Source organism: Ambystoma mexicanum, chromosome 6q, assembly GCF_040938575.1.
Source record: "Ambystoma mexicanum isolate Mex_15411 chromosome 6q, UKY_AmexF1_1, whole genome shotgun sequence".
NCBI classification, from domain to species: Eukaryota; Metazoa; Chordata; class Amphibia; order Caudata; family Ambystomatidae; genus Ambystoma; species Ambystoma mexicanum.
Window position 1 is genome coordinate 1,566,070,188 of NC_090937.1, and position 18,709 is coordinate 1,566,088,896.

Below are 18,709 nucleotides of genomic sequence, written 5' to 3' on the forward strand. Positions count from 1 at the left end.
ATAACATTCTTGGAAAATATCTGTTTTTTTTTTTACTGGAGATCTTTTTCCCTGGGTCAGTTGAGTATCGTGGATTTGTAATCACATTAGCTTCAAACTAAATCATCTCTGCGCACAAATCCAACAGCCTGTTAAAACGAGGGAAAATGATTTACCTTTTTGAGGGTAAACGCTAGGCCATACTTGTTTCCCTTAAATACGTTGGGGTACCTCCTGATCACGCACACACCAGATTAAATACACCTGTCTAGGGAATTAAGGTCATGAGTCTATCTTGTAAGAGATAACAAATTTTAATCTTTAGAAAGATGAGGATTGGGGTGAATGGTAGAGGACTCTGCCATTCTGGCCAGCATTCTGCCTTCCTTGGCTGACTCCCAGGTCCGGAAGACTGGTGCTGGGCCTGGGGCTTAAATACTCTTGACTTGGTTACTGGATACCAGCAGAGCTCATCCAAAATTGTCCTACTTGCCTTTCAAGGGATGCAGCTGAACTTCCTTCTGGCATGGCTTGGGACAGACTACTTTAACATAATGCTGCCTCTGCAGGAATACATTGTCACTCTTGTTTAGCATAATTTGCTATGTTATAAACATTCATACATAAACACATCTTCCCGCCATTCTCTCAACTCAATAATTATTTGATCTGGTCCTGTAATTTATAAAAAAAAAAAAAAAAAAAAACTGTTTTCTCATAGTACTCTGTATGTCGTGCTGAATCTTAGTCTCCATTGGCTTGTGATGGACAGGAACAGTTGCTGAGTTACCTCGTGCTTTCTTCTAGCTAGCCAGGCCCCACGCAATGCATGTAGTCTATTTTTAGCACAGGCTGCATTCCTTCTGGCAGAGAGCCTGCTTTGAGATTTGATTTTAAAACTACACAGAATAACATTTACACGTGTATTCAAATAATGGTTATTTGCACCTTATATTTTAAATACTACCTATCTTTATTTAGTTACTGGGCATGCCTGTGTGTGATTATTTTCTGCATGAAAAAAGCTTTCTCAGCGATATAGTGCTTAGAGAAGTCTTGCCTCTTTGTAAAGCGATTGATGGGTGCAGGAAGGCGCTAGTGAGTAAATAAGGGCTCCAGGCAGCAGTGATGAAGAAACAGTAATTTATTTCATTACAGCGACAGCGGCCTATGAGAGCCGAGTGCCAACATGGCTCTCTCCCTGCAGTCTGAACTGTAACCCCTCAACATTCTTAGAATAACATTCTTAGAACTTAATGAGCTCGTAGTGCAGCTCAATGCTTAATTAGGATCTGGTAATACATTTTTATGAACTTGTTTTAACTTACTTACATCATAACAGCTAGCCAAAGCTCTCGCTCCTCCCCAACAAGGGTATGGCATTTAGTATTGGGAGCAATGAGAGAGATCGACCCCCGGTGCCAACATGGAAAAATTGACAGCCTACATCAATCAAAGACTAATTTTATCTAGAAATATGTAGGACTACTGCACTTGTATGAACCTTTGATCTATGGAAAATAGCGACCATAATATGGTAACAGCTAATTCTCTATGGCAGTATTAAGGGCCGTTAATAGTATTTGCCATGGCCTACAGTTGAATAAGGGAGATAACAGATTATCAAAGTTAAAACATCGGAGTGAGACTGACACTAATGACAGCTGAGCAACTAGGTGTTACCCTATACATTCTTAGATTTCATTTGGGAGCAGGATAAACCCTTGTGGCATGGGAACAAAAATAACCCTATTCATAAATATGCATCCGACCTTGAGACTTGTATTTGAAAAAGGGAGCTAAGGAAAAATATTAGTTCTCTTAAAAGGGGGCAGCATCAAATCATGAGTTTAACAGGGACAAGAAGACCTTAATGTCAGAGTATAGACATTTGACTGGAGCCAGTTTTGTTTTCTGAAACACAGGCAGGAAAATAATGTTGGAGGTTTCAAAAAATGCTTGTAACTTCTGTGCTTAGTATATAATTAGGGGGTCTCGGGCCCAATTACAAGGCAGTTTTGTGACAAACGGTATGGTCAACCCATTTTAAAGGACTTTCTAGAAACCCGGAGGGAGTTGGAGTGTTATAACAGCTGGCCGTGGTCACTAAATGTTTCCAGAGAATTAATTGGGGAGTTAATAAACTCCTCTAAATCAAGAGCGGCCAGACCCACAGGCTTAATGAATGTTATTTTTAAAGCAGACCTAGTGTTATGGTCTCAGGTTCTCTTTTCATTGCTTAAGAATGTGGTCCGCACAGAGTGTTGCCCATTAAGTTGGAGAATGCAATCATTCCAATCTACAAGAAGGGTGATCGGCAGATCTGGTGAACTACTGTCGGATTGCCCTTCTCGATGTGGACAGTAAACTATTTGCAGGTGCCATCTTGAGGGAACTGGAGCACTGGGCAAATAGGGATAGTATACTAGCACAGGTAGGTTTCAGGAAAGGCTGGTCTGCGGCCTTGAATGGTTTGATAGTAAACATTCTTCACAAGCAGTCTTTGAGAACATGCGATTCCCCCCCCTTACTAATAGGGTAGAACTATCGAAAGCATTCGATACTATCAAGAGGGGTTGATTAGGGGAAAATCTAAGATCTTGGGGTATTCCCCCCCCCCCGGCTTGCTTGCAATCATAGTTCATCTTCATGAAACAGGTAAGATTAGCTGGGCAAGGTAACCTTACCAAGCCAATACGAGCAGAGAGAGGTGTGAGGCAGGGGTGCATTCTTGCCCTTTGTCTTTTCAACCTCTATCTGACTGATCTGATTTTAGCACTGGAACATCAGACGTTACCCGCAAGGTAGGAAATCAAAAAACTAAGTTGGATAGCATAGAGCAACGATATTGTCCTTATGGATTATACTCTGTGGGGACAGCAAAGGTTACTAATCACATTGAAAACATATGCTTAGAAAGATGATCTGATTATTAACCCAGCCAAATCCAACATTCTGAGCTTTACTAGCCGTACCAAAACAAAATCACCTGGGGCTCTTTGGTCATTTAATGCCCAACCGATAAACCTGGCCAAAGACGTAACGTATCTTCGATTCAATTAAGTATTGCATGCTAACGTCTTGGCTGTAGAAAATAGACTAAAGGGGAAAATATATAATCTTGCTTGTCAGATGAAAAGATTGAAGGGCAGGTATTGCAGATTTTTTATAATCCCCTTGATACATTTCTTTAAGGGTAATGTAGTTCTATCCCTGTTATTCGGCTTAAATGTGGAATCCTAGTCATTGAAATTTAATTGGACACTATTGGAAGGTAGACTGTGGAGGAAAGTTCTAAATCTTCAAGCCACTACCAATAGCTACATTAAGGTTCAAACTTGGGCTGAGCTCGCTCAGTACAAGCCTGGAATGGAAATTGGTGCAACTTTTTCGACTGATACAGGTCCCACATAACTCTCTGTATGTGGACGTAAAAACCATGAATCAAAAGGCCAGAATTATTTTCCTCAATAAGTTGGAGAAAAAAAGGTGATTTTAGATAACTGTACCAAATCTGTAGGTAACCTAGTCCCAAATCCTGGATTTGGGAAGGTGGCGATTTTGAGAACAGACTGGGCCAACACAATAGACAATCAATGTGTGAAGTTCTAAAGCTCACAACATATTTTCTTGCTTGGACAAACAAAGGAGCAATCTATCATCCTATCTGATGAAATTTGCAGACACTAGATGGAGACACCAATTACTAAGGTTTTCTCCGAATATATTTGCAACTGGTGAAATCTTGGGTATTAGCTCAAATGATGAGTAAATGATGAAGTAAGGGAGGAATGTTCCTTGTGTAAAGAAAAGCCGATTTAGTAATTACGACAGATCTGGGTTAAATGTCCTGCTGTTCAAGAATTGAGGGTTCGGTATCTGAAACGTTTTGTAAATAGGACACATTGGCTCAACACTGAAGACTTCTGTAACAGATAATCCTCTGGTCTCAAAACATTTTTCAGCATGGAACTAGGGAAGTTGTTGAATGATTTGGGTTTAGTTACATTAATAATTATGTAAATACACGTGAACTGACGATTGTGTGTATGTATGTGACTGCGGTGCGTGTCTGACCTAATTTCACTGTTTGAAATATTGGTGCAGGCTGCTGCCTGTTTCTTTAGCAGAATTAGAACTGTGAACTTTGATATTGCTTTAACTGATTGATCTGCTTTTTTCTATTTCCAACAGTAAGGACTGCATTATAATTCAAGGATTAGATTGTGGAATATTACCCTATATTGTGGTCGTACATATCGTACAATGCTTTACATATCCTTGAGACAGACGATATCGTTGTGCTCTCTAAGAAAATTAGCTCTAACCTCAAAATGGTAGCGGACTCTCTCACACCTTTGAAAGTCAAAAAAATATCATATGAAAGGAAACCTACCAATCCTTGGTTTTCCCCTGAACTTCAATCTGTGAAAGCTGCCTCCCTTAAGTTATTCCACATCTGGAAAACTAATCCATCCCCTACAACACTATCCAACTACAAAGTATCCGCTCATAATTACAAAAGAGCCATTACTGAAGCTATGAAATCTTATCTGGACTCCAGAATTCTACAGGCTACCTTGAACTCTAAATAATTATTTAAAATTCTGAAAGAACAAGAGACTGTCCCAGAACCTGTAGTATCAACGATTATAAAACATGACTGGAGCTTCAATATTCAGAATGCCATGACCAATAAACTTAATGGCATCCGAGAATCTATAGCTACCAAAAAAAGTGCACTTGATACTCAGGGCACCCACTCGGCCAATAACATCTTTACTAGGGATCCAGATCGCAATCTTTGACTTTGTTCCCATATCAGAGGTGGAACTTGCCTCCATTATCGACAAACTCAAAGCAACTAATTGCACAGGTGATCCATGTGCCTCTACTATTATTAAAACATGCCCCCCTACTTTGGTACAAGCGATATGTAAATTCGTTAATGCTTCTCTTCGAAGTTGTTCAGTTCCAGATGACCTGAAACAAGCCTGGGTTACTCCATTATTGAAAAAACCCAATTTGGATCAAGGAGTACCCACTAATTATAGGCCAATAACTAATACCCCGTTCTTGCTAAAGGTACTAGATCGGGTTGCCTATACTCAGCTGGCACAACACCTTAGCTCACACCCTATTCTCAACCCTTTCCAGTCAGGGTTCAGACAAGGTTTCGGCACTGAGACCTCATTATTGGATCTCAAGTCACAACTGCTCTAAAGAATGGACAATCAGAAGGTCTCCCTCATCTCTTTGGACCAATCAGCAGCGTTCGATCTTGTCGATCATGCCATACTGGCAGAAAGGCTTATGTCTGTAGCCAACTGCTCGCAGTCCGTCACTAACTGGCTACTCTCCTTTCTGTCTAATAGATCTAGCAAAGTTTGTGCCCATGGTGCCAAGGCTCCTGCAATTAAGATACATTTTGGCATGCTACAAGGAGTCAGCTTATCACCTTGCATATATAATATTTTTATGACCCCTTTCTTCGCCCACCTTGCCCAGGAAGGCATTCTATTCTCTAATTACACAGATGACACGCAATGTGTCATCCCCCTCACTGGTCGGTCAGCACAATCAGGATGAAAGAGAACTAAATCGCATATTCACAATCATCGAACACTGGATGATGCTGAACAATCTCGCCTTAAACCGAGGAAAGACGGAACTCATGGTTGTGGGTTCTGACAGTATTTTGTCTAAACTAGACCCAGCGTATAAACATTTTCAGCTGGGAGATGCTCTCCTTCCCTCTCTTCCTAAAGTAAAGATCCTAGGGGTGGTGCTGGACCAATCGCTTACCATGAATTCCTATGTGGCTAGTACTGTGTCCTCGGCCACCTACTATATCAAACTGCTATCCCACATGCAACCACTTATCTCTCAACCTAATGCAGAGTCCATTGCTCGTGCCATCATAGGATCTAAACTGGACTATTGCTGCAGCCTCCTAGCAGGTGCAAGCAAAAAGACCATTAGTCGCCTGCAGGTGGTGCAGAATGGAGCGGTCAGAGTTATCTCGGGTCTGGCCTATAGAGCACATGTGTCTGAGGCAGGTCGCGCGTTGCACTGGTTGCCCGTGGATGCGCGTATTACCTTTAGACTCATGGTCATTACCTTTAAATGTCTCAAGGGCATTATGCCCACTTACCTTCAAGAATACATAAGAATAAAACCCAATGGCAGAAATCTTCGCTCCAACAATCAGAACTTGATTCACCAGCCTAAAGTCAAAACCAAAAAAGCACAAGTGGGTGCCTTCGCCTTTGCGGCACCAGCTATCTGGAACACCCTACCAGTTCGGTTGAGATATTCTGTCGATCTGACCAACTTCAAGAAAGACCTAAAAACCTTCCTTTTCAAGTAGCAGCACTTGATCCTCTGTCTTACCTTCTGCTTCCGGATCTACCTATATGCTTGACCTTTTTGTCCTGGATGCGCGCTCACACCTATGGGTTTATGGTTGCGCAATATAAATGAAATAAAGTAAAGTACCTAGAATCAAATTTGTGTTCTTTTTACAACTTTGAGTCATGTTGCACTTTATTGCAGCACCAGTCCAAAGATCTGTGCGAACATTATAGCTATGTAGTTCAGAGGAACTACACTTCCTGGCAGCACCAGTCCTCTTCATCACATAAGCGGTGCGTTAGCCCCGGTGCGTTTGGAGAGGCTGGTTGTTGCCGGTTAGCGCTAGCTGTGCACAGTTTGTGCCTAACCTCTTGCTGCCGTACTCCAGGTACAGTTTCTGTGTTTGTGGCTTCTCTAGTCTTCACAATGAGCACTGTTATCTTCTATGTACTTGACTATGTTCTATGACATCCTCACCTTATGTCCACAAGTCGGCCTCTTATCAGGCCGCAATAGCTAGCATTCTGCAATCTAATCTCAATTGTTCAGAATGTCTCGGGTTCTCCTCTGCATCCAACCCTTCCACTTCTCTAATGACTACGCTACCAAGCACAAACTCTGATGCCCGTACTTATGCCCGCGTGACTCCGACTTGTGCTAACTCCTCTGTATGGCAAGATTGTGTGCAGTAATGAAAGAAAACCTGTTAATTGCTAACCGGTGACCCACTAGTGCTCTCTTATGAGGATAGAAATCCTGTGGTAACGCTTAAAAAGGTATTCTGGGACAAGAAATCCACATGACCAGTATTAATATTACATGAATCAAATAATCACATTCAATATGTTTGTTGAATAATCATTTTGTTTCTAGCAATAAATTGCAAACAACTGTATTTTTTATTATACATAACACAATAGTAAATGAAGAGGAACGTCAATTCTAATACACCATTGACATCACGATTTCCCAGTTCAAAATTAATACATAATTGTGAGGTGGAAGCAGTGGCAGCCGCCCTGGATACTGGGAGAAAGGAAGGGGTTGCGGAAGGGGCCCGTCAAGTGCTGGCCATCAATGAAAAGACAGACTACAGATCCCAGAATTCCCCACGAAATACTGCATCAGGGGGGAGGCACACCGATGGGTAAAGAAAGGGAGAACCGGGTTTCCTTATGTTAAAACTGCCTGAACACAAACAAAGTACAGGGTTAGCCCACAGTGGACGGAGCAGGGAGGAGGTGGGAAATCTGAATCAGGTGTGTTAAAACCGTTGCTGAGAACACATGGGGCTGATTACGGGGGAGGGGCCGGACAAGGGTTAAATGCAACTCCAAGAGACCCAGGAGGCGTCTTATTTTGCAGGAGCAGCGCGTGGCGAGAGACGCCGCACCCGAGTGGAGTGAGACCAGCCAAGAATACGAGAGGGCTTACTAGTAGTAAGCGGAAAGCTCACAGATTGACGCCGTACCTGGTCCAATGCTCAAGACATTCCAGGGAAGAGAAACGGCCGCCGAAGGAGGAGGATTCAGAGTGGTGAAGTGTGTATTATTGCCATTTGTTAATTTCGTTTTCATGGCCGGCGGACAGGTTTGAAGGGTGAAAGCCTGTAATCGCCTGGCTGTTATTTTGGAACTAATTAAGCCCAGCAGCGGAAGTTGCAAGTAAAGCAAGGCACAACGCCTGTGCCTATGAGGTGAAAAGAATTGTCATCAGTTGGCTGATATTATTGATCTGTGACCAGTATTTGTTGTGCAATAAACCGCTGTGAAAGAAAACCTTGTTTGTCTCCAGCTGACTACGTAACAATAATCCACTTAAAATGCAGTGGTAAAGTACATGGTTGTGTTGTCACACAAAGGTGTAATCACATTTCTGTAAACTTTCAAAGTCTGTAGTCTGACTCTAATAGGCTCCTTTATGTGTATGCCCGACGCGTTTCGGATATAAACCGTCTCATGGCGTGGTGCCTATTATTCCTTATAAAATTTGTTTGTTTTCAATGTTCTCCAGCATTGGATCTTTCATGGATTCACATGCTTAGAATATTCCCCGTCGTCAGGCTGGGAATCCTCGGTACATTATATAGACCCTTTCCCGTAGGAAAACTTTTTCGATGCTTATGCGTCCTATCCACCTCGTTTTGTACTATGCGTGCCCGTGCCGTCAGGACGCCATGATATAAATACAGGACCCGCCCCCGCGCTCCCTCAGATTTCAACCGTCTTTCAAAGTAGTGGGATCCTCGCGGTTACTGCTAATTGAAGTTAGGTTGTGTTTTCGCTTCGGCGAAGTTTACGTTTTAAAAAAAAAAAAATGTCTGGAAAAGCTTTATTTCGTCCTTGTGCGACATGTGGACTCAAAAAAGTCTACGAAGGTGATGCCCACATGGATTGTATCTACTGTCTCCACCCGCACCACACAGCGGATACATGCGAGATATGCCAGGGTTTCTCCCAAAAAACCCTTAAAGACCGGAAAAGAAGGTTGGTCGACTGGCTTAACGACGGAGCGGGTGCCTACCCGGCATCAGAAGTTGGCTCCACGGCCTCCAGGAGCAAGTCGGAACCTCCCTCGAAGAAGGTGAGGCCTGTCGAAAAATGCCCTGCGGACAAGCATGCGGGGAAGCATGCTGGGTCTTCCTCATCACACAAAAAGTCGTCCTCCTCATCCTCTAAGACGGAGAGGCAAGCGGCATCAAAATCCTCCTCAGGGGACCGTCCTAGGTCTTCCGTGAGTCGAGACGCTTCAGCAGGGAAGTCGGCAACGAAATCTGCTACGAAGTCTAAAGGCTCGGTGCCGGCGACTTGCTCGTCGACCCCGGTATCGCTGACGATGCCTATTACTATTCAGGCAGCAGCGGTGGGGATTCCTTCGTCGACGGGGACTCAATTTATGGCCTGGCAGCCAGAGGTTTGTGACCCGGCCCCCCCTGAGGTCCTGCTGCAAGACACGGCCTTGCCGGGGTCGTCGGTGGAAGGAGAAGGTGACATGGTTATGCAGCCGTCGGACTTGGGCCTACGGCCTTCCAATACGTCGACGACGAGTGCGAGTGGGGGTGTGGTCCCTCTATCCTCGACGTTGCTGACCCCCCAGACGGTTTTGTCTCTGGATGGGCTTAATACACTTCAGAAGCTCCTGCAGCGTCTGGATACGCAGATCCCTCAGCCTAGCACTTCATCGTCGATATTTTCTGCACCTTCCGTCGACGAACAAGCTCAAGCAGCTCGCACGACGACCAAAAGCCCGTCGGCCTCCCAGGTGGTGAAGCATCGTCCTTGAGTGCAGGAGGAGGGTGAGCTATCGGAGTCCGATTCTATACGAGGTGACTCAGGGTCGGACATCTCCCTGTCACCGTCAAGAGACCCAACATGGAATTCGGATGTAGAGGTAGAGTCTACGAGGAGCCAGGCACAACCATCTCCTCCGGATGATGTGGGAGCCTTCCATGCAATGATGGGGAAAGCGTGTTCCGAGTTCGGCTTAATTCCTGAGGAGCAAAAGAAAGATTGTTTTCTTTTTGATCACATGGGTCAAAGGAGGAAATCGGTATTTGCCATCCCAATCCTGGACCATGTATGGCAAGAAGGCCTCAAGACGATGCGTCATCCGTTCTCGGAACCGGCTATTAAGGGGTATTGAGAAAAAGTTTAAAGCTCTGGAGTCCACTCCAAAATGTCTAACATCACAGCCACTGTCAGACTCTGTGGTATCGGCGGCAGCGGCTAGGAAGGCCAGAGTACAGCAAAAATGTTCAACCCCACCAGAAAGCGAGGCAAGGAGACAGGACGCCTTCGGGAAAAAGGTGCTCTTAGTCGGCGCCACGACGGTAAGAGCAGCCAACTCCTTGGCGATTGTATCGCGTTACGATAGGGAGATGTGGCATAAAATAGCCCCTATCCTAGAACACCTGCCGGAAGAACATCGCAAAGCAGCCATGTTACTAGTACGGGATGGTGAGGAGGCCTCGAACCATGCAATTAATATTGCGGTGGACCTAGCAGAGTCGGGGTTCAAACAAATCAATCATGGCGTAGTACTTCGTCGACAAGCGTGGCTCAAATGTACTACCTTTAGACCTGAAGTCCAGTACAAAGTTCTAGACATGCCATGTGAAGGAGAACATCTGTTTGGAGACAAGGTTGATGAAGCCTTGAAGGGGATGAAGGAAGACACGGATACCGCTAGGTCTCTTGGCGCCCTCCAGACAGGTAGAAGTTTTCGCTCTTTTCGCCCCTTCAGGGGTGCCTCCGGAAACTCCCGCTTTGGAGCTTCTAGGGACCGTGGATTTAACAGGCCCTCATACTCCTCACATGGTTACAGACGGGCATCCCAGTCGGCACGTAGCGGCAGAGATTATCAAGCCTCCAGACGACGAGGCTCGGGTCCCTCGTCGACGAAGGACAAGCAAACCAACAACCAATGACGGCCTTCGGAACGTCCTGGGGTGGTAGTCTCTCATCATATCGACCAATGGGAATGCATCACCACAGATCGATGGGTTCTGGACACGGTTCGCATGGGTCATGCGCTGCAATTCAAAAACAAGCCTCCAAGTCTTCCGCCAGTGTTTTCGGCCCAGCCCCACCTTCGGGTTCTAAGACAAGAGGTGGCGCTTATGCTACAAAAAGGAGCAGTAGAACGGGTTCCTGTGGCACAGGAAGGACGAGGGGTTTATTCCCGGTTCTTCGTAGTCAAGAAGCCAAATGGAAAATGGAGGCCCATTCTCGACCTGAGGGTACTCAACAAATGGCTAAAGAGCTCAAAATTCAAAATGCTAAAGCTCCAGGAGGTTATCAGGTCAGTGCAACCCATGGATTATCTGTCTTCGCTAGATCTTCAGGACGCATATTTTCATATCCCAATACGTCCACGACACAGGCGATATTTAAGGTTCGTCGTCGGGCGAAAGCATTTTCAGTTCAAGGTCCTCCCGTTCGGTCTCAAGTCCTCCCCCAGGACGTTCACCAAGTGCTTGGCCCCCATAGCGGCCCATTTAAGGAAGGACGGTCACCATGTCTATCCATATTTAGACGACTGGCTGGTCAGAGGCTCGTCCATGGAACAAACACGAAACAGTCTGGAGGCCACGATGTCCCTCTTACAGGAACTGGGCTTCGCGATAAACTTCAGCAAGTCCTCCATAGAGCCTTCGAGGACCTTGGTCTTTCTAGGAGCGGAGTTTCATACGCACACAAGCCTTGTAAGACCATCCAGTGAAAGAATACAGAAGCTACAAAGCAAGGCGTCGGAATGGAGATGCGGTACCAGGGTGTCGGTGCGCAAATACATGTCCCTGCTAGGGACCATGTCGTCCTGCATTCCGTTGATAAACGACTACCGTCTGTTTATGAGACCTTGCCAGGAATTTCTAGCGGACCGTTGGACGCAGAGCCAAGGTCGCTGGTCCGACAGACTGGTCATCGACGAACAACTGGTACAAGCACTCCGCTGGTGGAGAGTTTCTACTCATCTAACGAAAGGAATGCCTCTGGTGGAACCGGAGTTCCAGAAGACGGTGGTGACGGATGCATCGCTGAGCGGATGGGGAGCTCATCTGGAGACGTTACAAGTACAAGGCCGGTGGTCGTTACAAGAGTCCTCCCTGCATATCAACCTGCTAGAACTGAGAGCAGTGCGGTGGGCTCTAATCTTTTCTTCCTCAACTGAGAGACTCTGGTGCGTGTCATGACGGACAACACGACTACAATGTTTTACTTGAGGAAACAAGGAGGAACACGTTCCAGGTCCCTGTTGATGGAGGCACAGAAAATCTGGCATTGGGCCCTGCAACACAACATGCTAATCTTGGCGTTCCACCTGCCAGGTGTGAGAAATGTGGAGGCAGATGCCCTCAGCAGGGAAATGAACGAAGTTCACGAATGGGTGCTGAACGACCAGCAACTACAACATGTATTCAAGAAGTGGGGACATCCTTCCATCGATCTGTTTGCGACGAAGGACAACAGGAAATGCCCGCAGTATGCAAGCAGATGGCCTCAGCAGGGCTCACTGGGGGATGCGTTTTCCTTCCCATGGACGAACAAATTCCTGTACGCATTCCCTCCATTTCCTCTTATCCGGAGGACGTTGCAATGGATCCTCAAGTACCCATGTCGGGTGATTCTGGTGGCCCCGTATTGGGCCAGACAGGTGTGGTTTTCAGACCTGCTGCACATAGTGGCGGCGGAGCCAATGAGGTTCAGGAAGATCCCCAACCTTCTGTCTCGACAGGAGGGTACCGTTTGGCATCACGACCCGGACAGCCTCAAGTTGACGGCCTGGCTCCTGACTTCGCCGAATTTGGTCGGCTAACGATTCCGGAGGAGTGTCGTCGTATTCTGCAAGCGGCAAGAGCACCTTCCACAAACACTTCATACTCGTACAAATGGAGGAGTTTCTGTCCGTGGTGTGTGGATCAACCAGGTTTGGTTCCGCAGTCGATTACGCCGGAACAGCTCCTTCATACTTGCTGTTCTTAGCTCAAAAGGGCTTATCGGTGTCGTCGATAAAAGTACACCTGGCCGCCATCTCCAGGTTTACGCGTCAACGGCATTCCACACCATTATTCAGCGACCGCCTGATTAAGCACTTCCTTAAAGGTTTGTTCAGGAGTTTCCCTCCCGAGAAGAGATTTCCTCCGGTGTGGAGCCTCAATCTGGTGTTAGCGTCTCTTATGAAACCTCCTTTTGAACCAATGTCATCATCGTCTCTAAAGTTTTTGTCGTGGAAATTGGCCTTCCTGGTGGCCATCACTTCAGCCCGACGTATTTCGGAAATCCAAGCTCTAATGGTAGACCCACCATACTTAAGATTTTTCAAGGACAAGGTGGTCCTTGCCACTAACCCACAGTTCATACCGAAAGCGCCTTCAGTGTTCCATAAACATTCCTCTATTGTCTTACCTACGTTTTTTCCAGAGCCATGCTCGGGAGCGGAGCGCACGTTACACACATTAGACGTGAAGAGGGCTCAAGTTTTATCTTCATCGCACGCAACCTTTCAGGGAAACGAGGCAATTGTTCGTGGCCTATGGTCTGGGTGCTAAAGGCAAAGCCATTTCAAAGCAAGGACTGTCAAGATGGGTATCGTCTACCATTTCGTACTGCCATTCCAAGGCTGGGAAGCCTCTTCTGCGACGCCCAAGAGCTCATTCCACTAGAGCGGCGGCATCGTCGACGGCGCTGTGGTCTGGAGTCCCTCTGGGGGACATCTGCATGGCGGCTACCTGGGCGGCTACACACACTTTTACCCGCCATTACTGCCTGTCACAACAACATGCCGAAGATACTCGGATGGGACAGGCGGTGCTTCGACACCTATTCCAATAAGATAAGCCCCGGTTGAGGGGTTTGATCTGGTTGCAATTATGATTGAATATTGTTCGTTCTCTGTTAACTATTGCCGATGGGTATACAACCATAGGGAACTGGCATTGTGAGGAAAGTATGTGAGTTTGCATGCACGCCTCCTCTTTTCGGGATGGTACTGCTATGTAATCTATTCTAAGCATGTGAATCCATGAAAGATCCAATGCTGGAGAAGGGAATAGTTTCTTACCTGTAACTCCATTTCTCCAGCATTGGTATCTTTCATGGATTCACATGCGCCCGCCTGCCTCCCCTGGCCATGCAAACTGGTTCCCCCACTACTTTGGGGGACGAAATCTGAGGGAGCGCGGGGGCGGGTCCTGTATTTATATCTTGGCGTCCTGACGGCGCGGGCACGCATGATACAAAACGAGGTGGATAGGACGCATAAGCGTCGAAAAAGTTTTCCTACGGGAAAGGGTCTATATAATGTACCGGGGATTCCCAGCCTGACGACGGGGAATATTCTAAGCATGTGAATCCATGAAAGATACCAATGCTGGAGAAATGGAGTTACAGGTAAGAAACTATTCCCTTGTCACTCATATGAATTCTTGGAGTCTTGGCCATTGCATATGTTTAAATCCAAGATATCCTAGTTCCAAATCTCTGGTCCGGATTACGATGGAGGGTGGGTTTCCCGTATTGGGTAGAGTGACACTGCAAAGCATGTAGCTGCAGAGCGAGGGAAGGAGCGAATGTGGTTGTTCCGCCTAATACCTGCCGGTTTTCCACACTGCTCGTCTGTAGCAGTGAAGCCACACCCGCAAACGCTGATCTGTTTGTGTCCCCTGCGGTTGCTGAGCGACGCCCGCACAAGATTGAGTGCAGTACCCTTTGGGAGACTACAGCAATGTTGACCTGCTGGCAATAGGAACCCAACATTTGGTAAAAGGCTGTACTACACAGGTTGGTAGTGTGGCTGAGCAGCCAGGCTTATCTCAAGGGGGTGTCAATGTGAGCAGTGGAGTGGTTACATAGAGATTCACAGTGACAAGTATTCAAACAAACTCTAACAATCAAGGTTTCTTGATTATACAAGTATTAATTTATTTAACAGTCATATAAGCCTTATTCAAAAGAGAGTAAAACATGTAACACTTCACAATCTTCTTTTTCTTCTTTTATTTGTTTATAGTTGTACAACAACCTTTACAAAATAGAGCTTCTTGTCATAAAATTCATCCAATATCTTAAGAATTCACTGTTTGAAAAAGAACAAAATAGTAAAATATTAAAAAAGAAAAATAAGAGGGAAAGGTAAAGAAAAAAACAGGAGGAAGAAGGCCAAGACTTGACCTTGCTCAATGACATACTATGTTATGCAGATTATACAGTGAAACCTAAGGCCACCTAAATAAGACAGAAAGATGTCAATGTAGTCACATGTCACATGGTCATCCCACTTATTTTCTTCTTTCACTTCTACTTACACATTGCTTGAGCTATTTTGCATTCTTATACATTCTGACAGGGTATCGCTATGTCACCACTAGAGTCATTATGTTTGCTGGAAAATTGTCAATCATTTATTTGGCCACACCTCAGCAGAGCCTGAATCACCGCTATTGTTATGGCTGTATTCTGGCCTGAGATCATATTATTCCAGACATTTTCTTAGAGAAGCCATTCCTCTCGCTCCACGAATCTGGAGAAGTGATTTAATTTTATTTCCCACGTGCCCTTGCACTCCATCAAAAGGTACCTCAGACTCTGCCTGGCTGGATTCTTGCAGACGTTGCATAGTTTGATTGCTGTGTCCCCCTGTCCTCTTATACTCAATATTTCCCCACTATAAAGGACATTGAGGCGGGCTCTCAGGAAATTACCTCTGATTTCCCAATCTGGAAATTTCACCAAGTCATTTGGTAAGGAGTGGTAGGCAGAATCCTGTGCAGTGCCCTTAGGGACCACTACACACAATTAAGACTACAGGTGGCAATACAAGTTTTACCTTTGGTACAAGCCTGTACTACTATGTTAAAGTGGTAGCAGTAGCGGAGCAGCCAGGCTTATCTCAAGAGTATATGAGCAGTAGCAGAGATTACACAAAGGGACCACAATTACTGTGACTCAAGCTAACACTGACTCGATTTTTCAGGTAAAAAATTTAAGTACATTTATTTTTAAACTGTTTGTTATAAACACAACACTTCTATTAAATTCAAAACCACATGTAAAATACACTAAAACTAACCAATTCACTTTGACGGTATATATCAAGGTAACTACCCTGTGTTTGAATGGACCGGTCTTACGAAACAAGACACGTTACTGTTAATACGATTGCGATCACTTTTTGACAGTTTGTTCAACTAAATAAATGCGGATCCGTGACCAGAAATGCTACCGGGGCAAAAACACACTTAGCACCTGAGATACCCAGAGAGAGTTGGGGGCAAAAATCATAGGCAATAAATTAGTTAGGCAGACAGAATTGAAGAACACTCATAGACCGGAATTCAAGAGTCAAAGGGCCGGAGCCAGTGTCAAGTGGAACCGGGTTCCTGTTGTCGAGGATCACACAGTTAGTTCGCGATTCAACGTAGCCAAGAGTACTTTGATATTGTGAATGTTCAGAAGCAAAGTTAGAAGGAGGGAAGATTAAGGACAAGCCTTAAGGAAGAGAAATGGGGATTCACCCAAATTCCTCAAGCTGGACACAGTACCTTTCTCAAACGATGAAGCTGGTGCCAAGGCAGCAGTTCCTGGTAGTTTCCTGCAGACCCACGATTCTGGAGCTTCGGCACAAAGGACCACGATGAGGGGTCTGCACCACGCAGGGATGAGGCCGGCAGCAGCAACGATGAATAAAATGTGCGCTCCTTAAAAGAACAGGAGAGGCTCTTAAGGTGGCTATCTGGACCACTACAGCAGTGTGCAGCGATTTCGACCACAAAGGGATTCCTCTGACTGAAGAACACTAGCTGGTTATCCCCACCAGGCTCAAGGGAAGAAGACTGGACTGGATCTCCTTGTCGTTGAAGGGTAAATAGCTTAGGACTGCAGCAGGGCTTCACCGGTACTTGATAGTTGCAGCAGTCGATCTCCTTCGGTTCCTTGTAGTTCCAGTGGCGACTCTTGACTTCTAGACCAAGAGACCTGCCTTTTATGCGAAAATCCCCCATTCACACAGCCTGGCTGTCAAACACGCAGCAGGCGGGTTGTCCAGGCCGGACAACCACCTCAGCCAATCATGGCAAAGTGCGACTTGGGTTTCCTAGGATACCCGGTGCAGGGGGTGACTACACCCCTCCTTCACATTCAGTCCACCTAGACACCAAGGCACCAACAGGGGGGCTTCTCTGCAGAAGCCCGCCAAAAGACAGTGAACAAAGAAGGCAAACCTGGTTTGCCGCGCAAAGTAAAACACAAGAAGGACTTTAACAAAAAGAAATGGTGAATAAACCCGACCGGAGCCGAAAGAAAGACTATTTGGTCAAGCGCATTTATGTTCGAGGCTAATATAGCCTAAAACAATACCACGTTTCTCTGGTATAATCGTGGTAGAAAAGTTAGGGTAGGTACCACTGCCACCAGCCAAGTCTAAATGTTAAAAGAGCGAACTAGGGCTCTGGGAGGTACAGATAAAAAGAGCTAAGGATTAACCCTTTCCAGTACTCCATGTAAAATTGGGTGTACTGGATCTGTGGTTAAATGACTAAGTAAAGTTAATGGCAACTTTACCCTTTTCTTGGGGACAGTAGTCCACCTCAGAAATGCAGTCGGTGGGAAGTCTAAAAGACAACCCTGTTTCACTGCACTGAAGGTGCTGTGTAACACACAGAAGAAGGGGGCTACTGAAGTGGTGTACTCCAGAGTCCACAATCACAAAAACAGATTAAATACACATGGCAAAACAGTTAAGAGTGGAGAAAAGGGGTACACTCTTACCAAGTGGAAAAAAGAACTCCAGAAATCCAGCAAAGCTGCTGGGGGACTCACTAGGTAAGGGAAATTAACCATAAAATGAGAGTTCTCCCTAACAAGGAGCACAGGTTCTTATCCACCACCAGAAAGCTGTTCCATGGCTTGATCAGGCGCAGACTTTCAGTGCTTACAAACCAGTCCTTGGTTTCGATCTCTTTTTTGACTTTCAATGGGTTGGTTATTGACTTTTCAGTGGTAGTATCTGCTTTTTCCAAAATGTCTGGCCTTTTGTTCTAAATGGAGCAGCTGCTTGGGTTTATGAGCTGTCAGATGTAATTTAATGTCCTCGTATGGGAATTCTCTCAAGGGCGTGATGATGAGCCTATAAAGAGAAAGTATCCTCCAGTCTGCCAGTGATCTCAATGATTTGAGACCTAGCTCGAACCTAAGGCATGACATTGGGAGGCATATAGGGTGTCATGGGCGCTACTCCCGAGGGGCCAGGACTGGCCCAGCACCCTCGGAAGCAGACCTGTCTTCCACTACTCCGGACCCAGCAGACCCCTACAGTGGCCCTTTGCACCGTGTCCTGGCGCCTTTGGCGCCAGGCTCATGAAGGGTTTCAGTCCCGGCGCCATAGGCGCCGGGCTCATATTGATAAACAGTGTAATAATGCTTGGGTGGACTTACCTAAGGCAGACCATGCTGCATATTTACCCAGAACAATCCAGTCTGGTTGAAGTCCCCAGCCATCAGGGCTTGGAGGAACTATTCCCTCCATTCAGGAACTCTTTTCTTACCTGGGTGGAACCGGTGGAAGAACACACACTGGAAGCACTTCTCTGCTATTTAAACCACGCCCGATGGAAAACACGTGCTCCGCGTTATTCTGCAGCAGCAGCAGGACGCTCACCGAGTCGGCTCCTGCATTCCAGGTCCAGAGTCATCTTCAGCTTCCGCGCAGCAACCTGTGGATGACGAAAGACACAGAACAATACTTACCAGATCCCGCAATCCAGTCACCGGCAAAACCTGCAAAGAATAAACATAAGGTTAGAAAAGTGCAACTCGCTCGCAGCCGCGCCCGCTTACCTGATCCATCCGTGATTGCAACGGAGCTAACCACGGCCTTCTCT

The 18,709-nt window shown here is 45.9% G+C and overlaps 1 protein-coding gene across 6 annotated transcripts in view; it reads left to right on the plus strand.

The window, feature by feature from the left end:
* The window catches only part of LOC138516848 (zinc finger protein 638-like), a 1,099,812-nt gene that overhangs the window by 513,102 nt on the left and 568,001 nt on the right, over positions 1 to 18,709 (plus strand). The window contains exon 11 of one of the 6 annotated variants that reach the window (XM_069632283.1): positions 7,699 to 8,111. The exons of the other annotated variants lie outside the window; for them this stretch is intronic. Coding sequence (XP_069488384.1) covers positions 7,699 to 7,873 — 175 coding nt within the window. The 3' untranslated portion in view covers positions 7,874 to 8,111. Of the gene's footprint in view, positions 1 to 7,698; positions 8,112 to 18,709 lie in introns of those variants that run through there. 6 annotated transcript variants of the gene reach the window in all.